The 11,275-nt window shown below is 49.8% G+C and overlaps 1 protein-coding gene across 1 annotated transcript in view; it reads right to left on the reverse strand.

Annotated features, from left to right (window-relative positions):
• Window positions 1-1,382: 1,382 nt before the first annotated feature.
• Window positions 1,383-11,275, reverse strand: part of Ca5a (carbonic anhydrase 5A) — a 27,291-nt gene continuing 17,398 nt past the window's right edge. The window contains exons 4-7 of the mRNA XM_005345787.3: window positions 8,301-8,396; window positions 7,660-7,722; window positions 2,741-2,896; window positions 1,383-1,810 (exon numbers count right to left, since the gene is read on the reverse strand). Coding sequence (XP_005345844.1) covers window positions 1,649-1,810; window positions 2,741-2,896; window positions 7,660-7,722; window positions 8,301-8,396 — 477 coding nt within the window. The 3' untranslated portion in view covers window positions 1,383-1,648. The remainder of the gene's footprint in view (window positions 1,811-2,740; window positions 2,897-7,659; window positions 7,723-8,300; window positions 8,397-11,275) is intronic.

The raw sequence follows: 11,275 nt of genomic DNA on the forward strand, positions 1-11,275 counted from the left end.
CTGGAGGCTCAGTCTGGTGGAGCAGGGTGAGGCAGCTGGAGGCCAGGATGCCATGTGAGGTGATGTTTTTAGGGAGGTCATCACAGAGGCCCCAGGTCACCACGGTCACTTGGCTAGTGGAGCAGAGTGAGGCCGTGTACCCTGCTAAAGGCACTTCTTTCTCCTTGGCCCCACAACCAGGTGAGGCATCCGGAAACACAGTCCAGGCCCTGGCAGGTGAACATGCCATCTGTTTTTTTTTTCTGGTAAAGTAGAGCAGACAACATACATGAAGGGCATACAGCAGAGGGGTGTCTAGGCGCAATCCGGTGGCGAAGGCAGGTATTCCTTTTCAAGGTCCTCTTACTTTATGCCGTATCCCTTCCTGAATGTCAAGAGACTCAAGGGCTCTGAGGGGAGGACTACCACACTCCTCAGAGACACCCACGTCTTAATCTTCACCCTGAGGGTGTGTGATTTGGCCTCAGGGACTCTGCGATGGGAGGAAAGACATTGTTATGAAGAACTCATCCTGGGTTGTGTGTGGATGCCAGATAACCAGGAGGGCTCTTTCCAGAAGGAGGCAATAGGGCTAGATCACAGGAGGAGGAGGATAAATTCCTTACCAGCCTGGGGCTGTATACTGATTCTCTCCGGGGCCTCTAGAAAGAATGGGCCTTGCTCACACCCAGACTACAGCTGGTCTTCCTGAACTCTGAATGGATGGACTTGGGGTTCTTCAAGCCTGCCATAATGTGTCAGAGGGGCCCTGGGTTTGACAATGAAGAAGAAGATATTGGTCTCACCATCTGTGTTGTTGAGGACTCTAGATGCCCTAGCCATGATGCACAAAGAGAAGAGAACAGAGCTGAGAAGCCAGACAAAACAATTCGAGTGTCGGTGATTCGCTCAGTCTTTTTTAATTTGTGTAGGATTTTGTTGCTTTTGTTTTTTTTATTTTGTTTTGTTTTTGAGACAGGATCTCACTATGTAGCCCTGACTGTCCTAGAACTCATTATGTAAATCATTGGCCTCAAACTCACAAAGATCCATTCCCTACCCCCTGCCTCTCTGGTGCTGGAATTAAAGGAATGAGCCACCACCTCTGGCAACCTGCTCCGTCTTGAAGGCCATCTTCTACCTGTCTTGGGTCTCCTGAGCTGGCCACAGGGTTCTACCCTATGAGCTTAAGTTTCTTTGTATGTGCGCGTGCATGCACATGTGAATGATTTGGGTATTTCGGTGCACATGTGTGTACAGATGCAAATATGCACTTTTTGCATGTGCAGGTCAGAGGTCGTCACGTCAGTCCTCAGATACATTCCACATTTTGTTTGAGACAAGACTTCTCTGGAATTTTATGACACAGCCCTGGCTGGCTGCCTGCAGGCTCCCAGGGATCCCCTGCCTCCACTTTCCATATCGCCACACTGAGATTTACATGCACACCTTTTCTGGGCGGATACTGGGGATCTGAACTCAGGTCCTTATGGCCTCAGGTAAACTCTTTGTAGGCTGAGCTGTCCCTCCAGCCCTGTTCCTTCAGTTTCTTTCAAGTATTTCCCTTACTTGCAACAGAAAAAGTGGGTTGACTGGAGTAATGATTTCGTCTTCTTTTAAATCCCGGTGTCACGTCACATGACACCCCTGCAAAGTGCACACCTTGTTTTCACTCCGTTCTGCCTACCCTTGCAGACGTTCCCACCCTAGTGGCCTGGAATGACGCACGGACTTCCCGGTCCAGGAGGGGCTGGAGTGGGCGGTAGTTGTCCACCATTGCCTCTTCTTCCTCACCACGTCCGGAAAACAAGAGCGTGCGGAATGCTGCCAGCTGGAAAAGAGGGCAGCCAGAGTGAGCTGAGGCCAGCCTGGGGGAGACAGGTGCCAGGTATCCCCTCCCACACTGAATCACAGGCGTCCCTACGTGACCAACACAACACAGTATAATGGGCCAGTGACCCCAGAAGGTCCCTTAGCGGCACTGTAGCTGCCATCTTGTTGGGACTGGAGAGCCCACAGTCATGACAGAATCCCAGCAGCCCCATAGAAAGGCCACAGAAGGGTACTGAGGCCCAGCCCCAAGCACCAACTTGTCAGCCACGGAGTGAGCCACACAGGTAGGGAAGGAGTCCTTTGTGTGCCATGTGCCATGATATACACCCCCACCCCCCACTGAACTCCTGTGATGAGATGGGCAAGAACTCAGGTCCAAGTTGGTATCACTTTTGTTCTTACACGGACTTTCCCAGGCACACTAGCTACGTGTCATTAGGACAATAGCCACACCTGGACCTCAAGGAAGATGATGTTTGCTAGCCCCATTGACACCCCGAGTGTGATCACGGGGCCCTGTACTCAAGGACTCTCATACAAACGGAAAATCCTTCTAGCTGTTCAGGAACATCTGCAATGTGCCAATGGGGCTGGGGAAGTGGTTCAGTCAGTAAAGCATTTGCCTTGAGTTCCAGCCTCGGGAAGCATGTGAAAAAGGCTGGCATGGATGGTGTGCTCATGCAGTCTCAGCTCTCAGGGCTGGGGAGAGAGATCCTGGGGCTAGTCAGCCAGCCCAGCCTAATGCCAATGAGAGAGCCTGTCTCCAAACACAAGGTGCGTGGTACCCCAGGTGTGACTTCAGACCTCCACTGCACATGCCAGAGATGTGCCAGAGGATGGAGTCTGGTGATGCCCTGCCACGACACCCTGATGAAGACAGAGGTAAAAATGACCTCCTTTGGAACTGTGACTCGGCTGCAGGGCTCACCTGGCTTGGAGCCACCTCAATGGGCATCTTCTGGATAATCCAGGTGACTGACTCAGCTAGGGGCGGGGTGGTGAGGGAGCCAGGGTAGGTCCAGTAATCCCGGCAGGCAGGCAGCAGTTCTGACGGGTCAAAGGGGCCCACGGTCACCTGTGTATCCTGAGAACAAGAATCACAGCCCTGTCAGGGGCTCCACATAGGAAGGCCAGGAAGAGGTCGAGTGCCTCTCCATCTTCCCACGGCTCTGATGGCCAAACAAGCATACGGAAGAACGGCTACATGGCCACCATTGTTGTATGTGGAAACAGAAAGAAAAAGATGATTATTCTTTACAAGATAGGGACTCCTACCAAATAGTTATATTTCTTTTTAAAATTATGCCTTTATATATATCTTGGCTGGGAATGTATGTATGTATGTATGGCCCTTTTTTGCCATTTTTCAAGTGTGCAATTTTGGGGTATTAAAGACATTCACATCATGTAGCCATTACCCGCATTTATCTCCAGAACTTTCTCTGCCTCACTAAACACTGACTCCCATTTTTCCCTGACCTCTGGAAACCACGGTCTACTTTCTGACTCTAAACCTGGAGACCCATGGACATCAGTGTGTCTCCTTCACGTGGCCCTGACTGGCCTCGAACTCACAGAGATCTGGGATTAAAGACCTGTGCGTCCATAAATGGCTTTTCAGTTGTCTTCGTGCCTGATTTATTTCAATGGACATTGTGTCCTTAGGGTCTACCCGAGGCACAGCAAGTGTTAGAACAACCATTCTTCCTGACTTTCTTTCTTTCTTTCTTTCTTTATTATGTATACAATATTCTGTCTGTGTGTATGCCTGAAGGCCAGAGGAGGGCGCCAGACCTCATTACAGATGGTTGTGAGCCACCATGTGGTTGCTGGGAATTGAACTCAGGACTTTTGGAAGAGCAGGCAATGCTCTTAACCACTGAGCCATCTCTCCAGCCCCCTCTTCCTGACTTTCTTTCTCTCCCCACTTTTGCTTGTTTGTTATGGGTTTTTTGCTTTTGTTTTTGGAGATAGGGTTTTTCTACATAGCCCTGACTGTCCTGTAACTCACTCCTTGGACCAGACTGACCTTGAACTCAGAGATTTGCTTGCCTCTGCCTCCAGTCTGAGTGCTGGGATTAAAGACACAGGCACAACACCGGGCTGAGACAGGGTCTTATGGAGCCGAGGGTGTCTTCAAAATCTCTATGTTAGGGCCGGGTGGTGGTGGCGCACGCCTATAATCCCAGCACTCGGGAGGCAGAGGCAGGCGGATCTCTGTGAGTTCGAGGCCAGCCTGGTCTACCAAGGGAGTTCCAGGACAGGCTCCAAAGCTACAGAGAAACCCTGTCTCGAAAAAACCAAAAAAAAAAAAAAAAAATCTCTATGTTAGGCAAGGATAATTTTGAACTCCTGATCCTCCTGCCTTCACTTCCTGAGTGCTAAATTGACCTATGTGAGCCAGGATGTTCTGTGTGTCCTTCTGTGTTATGGCCTAATGAAAAGCATCCACCATGTGACTGGCCCATGTTTCATTTGCATTCACCCACGCTGGACACTTGGCCTGCTCCTCCCTTTTGGTTATCTTAAAGAATACTTCCGGAATGGGATGGGGTGGGAGCTGTTTGTTTCACGGCTACTTTCAGTTATCAGGGTCTATATCCATATCCGAGATTGCTGGATCAGATGGACATTTTTGTTTTTAATTTAAGGACCCAAAAACATGTGTTTTCAACCGTGGCTGCACTAACCAATCTTAGTTTTAAAACAACTGCCTGTCTTCCTCAAGCAGCCTGACTCTAAAACTGTACGTGCTGCGGGACCCTCCCCCACCCAGCCTCGTGTTCTCCTCTCTTATAGGGAGCAGGTGGTTGGCCCCACAGCTGCTCACGCTTTCTGCCCTCCTCTTAAGACAGTAGGAGTCAGCTTGGCTCCGCCTCAGGCCTCGTGTTCACAGTTGATGTTTGCTTGCTTCCTGGGTTTCATAAAGCCTTTATAAGTTCTCATGGGACGTCACCATCTGTTTGCTCATTCATGCACGCACACATGCATTTACTAGTGTTTGTCTGAGCCCCTGTGAGCCTAGCTTTGTCTTGGGTGTCATAGGTACAGATGCAGAAAAGTGAACAGGATTACTTCCTTCTGTGGAACTCACACAGGGTAAATAAGCATCAGCACTTGGCACTGGGAACTTTGTGATGGAGAAAATTAGCAAATTAGGGGAGCAGGATGAGATGGGAGGCAGTGGGTATTCTGACAAGCATGGTCCCAGAGGCCTAGTGGGGTGACATCTGAGGAAAGACACAGGAAAGGCACCAAGGAACAGTCTGTGACGCGTTTCTATCTGTTGCAAATGTCCTGAGGCAGAAGCAGTCTGAGGGACCTGAGGAACGCCAAGAATGTGGTGTGGTCACAATTAGTGACTGAAGCCCAAAAGCAAAGAGCACTGGAGGGGTGGCTCAGTCAGGACAGAGCTTGCCTGGCAAGCAGGAGGCCCTGAGCTCTACCCTCAGAACACACGTGAAAAAGCTGGGCCGGATGGTGTATGCTCACGCAATCCCAGCCAGCCTGGGGAATAGGGTGTCAGGGATCCTGCTGATTGAGTCCCTAGCTCTAGGGTCTAAGGTCTAGGTCCCAGACCCCAGCTAGCCCATCCTGTCCTAGCCTAAGCAAGGACACTGTATTCTCAGCTGGGGAACCCCAAGGGAGTAGTTCCATAGCTGCAGCGAACCATCCTCACGGGGGGCTTACTGAACAGACGAGCCACAGAGCTGGGATTGGAGCCCAAGGCCACCTGACCCCCACCTCCTCCCTCCCTCTCCCATCCTCCCTAGAGCCACCATGCTTCAAGCCTTTTAAAGTCTGACAAGCTCCCCAGGGTAGGAACACTCTTCAGGTCCATCTTAGACAGCTCTGAGTTTAGTGATGCTGCTAGAGACATCCTGTCCTGGGCCACAGCCCTACCCACCCACCCCGTGACAACAGTAGACGAGCTTGTGTGAGCCTTCTGGACTCTTCAGCCACGCCACAGCTGGGCCCGGACCCAACCCACTTACTTAAGACCAACACTGTGCCTATCTCACGTCCATCTGGGTAACAAGGCCCTCATATATCCACTCTCAATATCCAAATCTCATAAATAGGGAAACTGGGGCTCTGAGAAGTTAAGTGACCAGCTCAAATCCACACAGTTTCCTGACAGATCCAGGGCCTTGGACCGAGGATATCTTGACTGGGCTCTCTGCCACACACCCAATCTCCTAGAAGTCCTAAACTTGCAGACCGAGAGCCACGAACAAGAGGTCCTTGAGTGTCTTCCACTTGTTAGCTTGAGGGGCCCTCCAAGACTGGGCCTTTCATGTCTTAAAGTCCTTTTATGTCCTAGAGTCAGTGGGTTATTTTCAGGGGACTTAGCATGATTTGGGCTAGAACTACGTCCCAAACCCCACGTCTCGCCTGTGGTCAGCCCATAGGGAAAAGTAGCTCCAGAACCTTCCAAGGAAGGAAAACAGACCCCTGAGTAAACAACACTCCCCAGCCAGCTCCTTTCTTTCCCAGCCTCATGGGAGGCAGAGGCCAGCTGGGAAAACATCCCGCCTTCCAGCTAGCTTTGCTCTGGCTGTGGGCCAGCAAGGAAGAGGCAAGGAGCTGGGCGCCCGCTACCTTGGCCTTGAGGTGTTCCTGAACCGGTGGACAGAACAGTGGGGGTAGGGGATCTGTCTCCATCCCAGGGGACATCTGAACCTCAACATCAAGAGGAGGCAAGAGGCGGATCAAACATTCCTGTGAGCTTTGAGGAAGGGGCGGCCACACTTTCCTGCAGGGCAGCTCTGACCATTGTTAAGACAGGTGGAAGCCTCCTCTGTCCCCATGTCCCTATGTCCAATGGCCACCTTGCTTCCCTTTGCCTCAGAATTCTTTGTTGTGGTACTGAATAAATAAACCTATCCCTTTGGAATTTCCATTTCCCCATCAAAGTCCCTTCTGAGTTCGTCTTAAAGAAAAGTGACACCATTACTCTGTCATTTTCTTAAGACTGCCTAACATACCAAGGCATACCAAAGAATGCCCAGCCACCTTTGGCATGAACTGGGGCCCTGCCACCAGCTTGTGCGTCACCCAGGCTGTGCCTTCCCCTCCCCAGGGCTGCTCTGCCCTTGGTCTCCATTAAACTCTTTTTCCAGGGTGCGCTGGCGGTGCGCTGGACTGTGTTTGCACACGCAGCAGGTAGACACTTCTGTCTGTTTGAACAGGCATTATCACTATTGGACATCGTGTCTGAGCAAAGCAAGAATAATTAGGATTCCCTGGGTGGCTGGACTTGGGGGAGTCCCAAGGAATCCAGCACCCTTGTCTCACTGAGGGGGAAATTGGCAGTAATAGGCAGAACGTATGTCACTCCTCCTCCAAAGACAGGGCTTCAAGTATCCCAGGGATGACCTTGAACTTCTGATTTTCCTGCTTCCACTTCCCAATAGTGCAGCTGCCTCCTGCTACACCCAGTTTATGTCGGTGCTGGGAGTTGAACCCAGGGCTTCACACATGCTCAGCGAGCTCTCTACTGATTGAGCTACATCTGAGTCCTCTTTCTTGTTTGTTTTTGAAGGCTCTCATCCTGTAACCCAGGCTAGCCTGGAACTCACTGTGTAGTCCAGATTGGCTTTGAACTTTTGGCAATCCTCTTGTCTCAACCTTTTCAAGTGCTGGAATTATAGGCATCTGCCACCACTCTCAGGGCTCAGCAGGAAAGCTTCCGAATTCAGTTTGTGACAAGAGCCCTAGGACTGGCCCTTCACTTCTCTTCCTAGGACTTGAGTCTTACTCCTCTGCCAAACTCTTTGAATTTTCCTGAGTGAGTCGTTGCTCTGGCAACTTCGGTGCCCGCTTTGCTGGTTTCGTGCTTCTTACCTTGTGTTTCACGTCTGGCAAGAGGTCCACCAGCCTCTGCAGAGTCTCATGCCGGGCCCCGAGCTGCACAGCACAGACATACAAGCGTTAGCCTGGGAGGCAGCAGACAGTGGAAACACACCTTGCTTCCAGGGGACAGTGTGCAAAAGACTATTCTCTTGTGTTTGTTTGCTTTGTCGTTTTTCGACGTAGCATTTTTATTGATTGATTCTCTGGGAGTTTCACACCATGCATCCCAATCACAATCCTTTTCTGGTCCTTTCATGTCCACTCCCACTTATGATCTCCCTCCCCAAAATAATAATGATGATGATGATGATGACGATACAAGTTTTCTTTGTGTTATCTGTGTACTCACCAGAGCATGCTCAGATTCTCAGTGGCCTGCCCCTTAAATAGAACTGAGTCCCTTCTCTCCCACTGCTCCTCCGGAAGCGACCGATTGTGGAGAGCTACTCTTCAGCGTCTGTCACACTTCTGAAGCCTGCTCTTCAGTGGCTTACTATCTAGACTGTTACTTTGGGGTGTGGGGGTGGGGTTGTCACAGAAGCCTTCCATGTTCCCCCCCCCCCTCAAAAGGCCATTCTTGATGACCAAATGCAGGCATTCTCAGTGGGAGAGTCACGCCCAGTGGACATTACCTTCAGAAACACGCCGATCACCGCCAGCCCATCCTCCCCCACAGCGGCTTCCTTGTAATTTTCATATTTCACGGGATTCCAGTGAACCAAATGGAGCTGAAACAAAGAATGTTAATGTGTCGTAATACGGCAGAAACAGCAGTCACATCACTCTGTGCAGCACACCCTTGGGTCACAACAATGTCATGTCACTACATAAGGTGCTGGTGGCCGCAGGTGCCAAGAGCTTCGCAGCAAGAGAGAAGACTTGCTTTAGTTTCTCTTCCTGCGGCTGTGAGACAACACCCTAACAGAAGCAACTGAAAAGAGAAAGGGTTTATTTCAGTTCATGTTCAAGGTTACTGTCCCCCGCGTGGGGAAGTCAAGGCGGCAGGAGCTTGCAACACATCACACCTGCGACAGCAGGTCACAGCACGCCCACAATCAGAAGAGGGGATCAGTGCGTTTTATCACCTCTTCCCACTCTCCCAGTCTGGACCTTGCCCCAGGGCGTGTTCCCACCCACAGTCCAGAAGACTTGTGATGGTTTGCAGGAGAATGTCCCCCACGGGCTCAGGCATTCGGACACTTGGTCCCTAGTGGGTGGTGCTGCTTGGGGAGGCTTAAGAGGGTGTCCTTGTTAGAAGTGGGGAATGTGTCATTGGAGGAGAGTTTTTCGAGACAGGGTTTCTCTGTGGCTTTGGAGCCTGTCCTGGAACTAGCTCTTGTAGACCAGGCTGGTCTCGAACTCACAGAGATCCGCCTGCCTCTGCCTCCCAAGTGCTGGGATTAAAGGCGTGCACCACCACCACCCGGCAAAAGGGAACACTTCTGGGAATGCAAGCTGGTACACCCCTTTGGATGTCAGTGTGGCGATTTCTCAGAAAATTAGGAAACAACCTTTCTCAAGACCCAGTAATACCACTTTTGGGTATATATCCAAAGAATGTTCAATCGTGCCACAAGGACATGTGCTCAACTATGCTCATAGCAGCTTTGTTTGTCATAGCCAGAACCTGGAAACAACCTAAATGCCCCTCGACCAAAGAATGGATAAGGAAAATGTGGTACATTTACACAATGGAGCACTATACAGCAGAAAAATAACAACAGCTTGAATTTTGTAGGCAAATGGATGGAGCTAGAAAACATTATTTTGAGTGAGATAATCCAGACGCAGAAAGACAATTATCACATGTACTCACTCATAAGTGGTTTTTAAACATAAAGCAAAGAAAGCCAGCCTACAAATCACAATCACAGAGAACTTAGACAACAATGAGGACACTAAGAGAGACTTAATAGATATAATCTACATGGGAAGTAGAAAGTAGAAAAAGACAAGATCTCCTGAGTAAATTGGAAGCATAGGGACCTAGGGGGAGGTCTGGAAGGGGAAGGGGAGAGGCAGGGAGGGGAGCAGAGAAAAATGTAGAGCTCAATAAATATCAATAAAAAATGTATAAAAAAAGATGTGAGTTCTCAGCTTCTGCTCCTGTGATTATGCCTGCCACTTGCTAACATGACCTTTCTGTAACCATAGCCCCCCAAAATAAGCCCTTCCTTTTATAATTGACTTGGTCATGGTGGGTTTTTGGTTTTGTTTTGGGTTTTGGTGTTTTTTTTTTTTTTGAGACAGGATTTTACTGTGTAGATTTCACTGTCTTAGAACTAGCTCTGTAGACCAAGTTGACCTTGAACTCAGAGATCCACAAGCCTCTGCCTCTGGATACTGGTATTAAAGATGTGTGCCACCAATGGTGGTGGTCATGGTGTTTTATTGCAGGAACAGAAAACTAAAGAAGATAGAGGTTTTTTTCATAAAGTGAGCATAATCAGAAGAATCCCCTGCCAGCTTAACAGTCACCAGTAGCCATCCCAAGTCTTTTGAGTTGGAAAGACAGAAATGAGATTTTTTTCCCCCTGCATCTGTGAAGTCAGTTGGAACAAGGATCACCAGATAAGACACAGATCTGTCAGCTTTGAATGGTTTCTCAGTGAGGCAAATCCTCAGTATGCTACTGGCACCTGACCTGTCTTTATTTTGTAATTCTCTGCCTTGTGACCTCTGCCTTGTCTTTATTTTGTAATTCTCCCATTTCCTGGATGTGGGATTATGGACTTCACAGGGTGACATTTTTTACAAGAGGATGGGAATGGATGGAGGGAGGGGAGGAAGAGGGTGGTAGCCTTGACTTCTGGGAACCATGGGCCCTGACTGGAAATTGTACTGTTAAAACTGTGCTTCACCTCAGGGAGTCCGAGTATGTATCCAGTTGTTCCTTCTCATCCACAGAGTCTACGTCTGTTGAACTAATAACAGACAAACTGTTTGGAATAAAAATGCTGTGTCTGTGCTTTCCTTGATTTCCTTGAAATGAAACAAATAGCATCAGCATGTGGTACTCACAGTGTGCTCGTGACCCTGAGGTGAGGATGGTGGACTCAGGATGTGTGTGGGTTCCATGCGAATATGATAGCGTTATCAGAAGGCGTTTCAGAGCCCCTTGGATACAGCAGGGACACATGTGTCCTCTAAGCCCAAGGCTATGGTAGAGGCATTTTTAACTGTGCCCAATCATGAGTCCTTAGTCAGCAAGCTCTGCCTGTTGCCATCCAGGACTCTGCTGGAAACTCGGGTCCTCACTCCCAAGAAGCATGGATGCTCCTGGCATGGAATCTGGAGTCTAGGACCAGCAGGGTGGACTTGCCCTGTCTACTGGAGCACTCATTTCCATCAGATATCTCGGCTGAGGGTCTTGGTCTGCAGACCTCTGGCCTCCATTTGTACTAGGCCTGCCTTCCTTCCTCCCTTCTCACCTCCACGTGGTCACAGGGAGGGTCTGAGTGTGAACCAGGGAGGCTGGAGAGGGCCCAGGACCTCTCATTTTAATCAACAATGTTTCAACCACAGGGGCCTTCAGTAGACAAGTCTCTGCACAAAAACAAGGTTGCAGCTAGAGAACTGTGGGGAAGGATTACTAATGACGGGGGGG

The sequence above is a fragment of the Microtus ochrogaster genome, chromosome 4 (genome assembly GCF_000317375.1).
Source record: "Microtus ochrogaster isolate Prairie Vole_2 chromosome 4, MicOch1.0, whole genome shotgun sequence".
NCBI classification, from domain to species: domain Eukaryota; kingdom Metazoa; phylum Chordata; class Mammalia; order Rodentia; family Cricetidae; genus Microtus; species Microtus ochrogaster.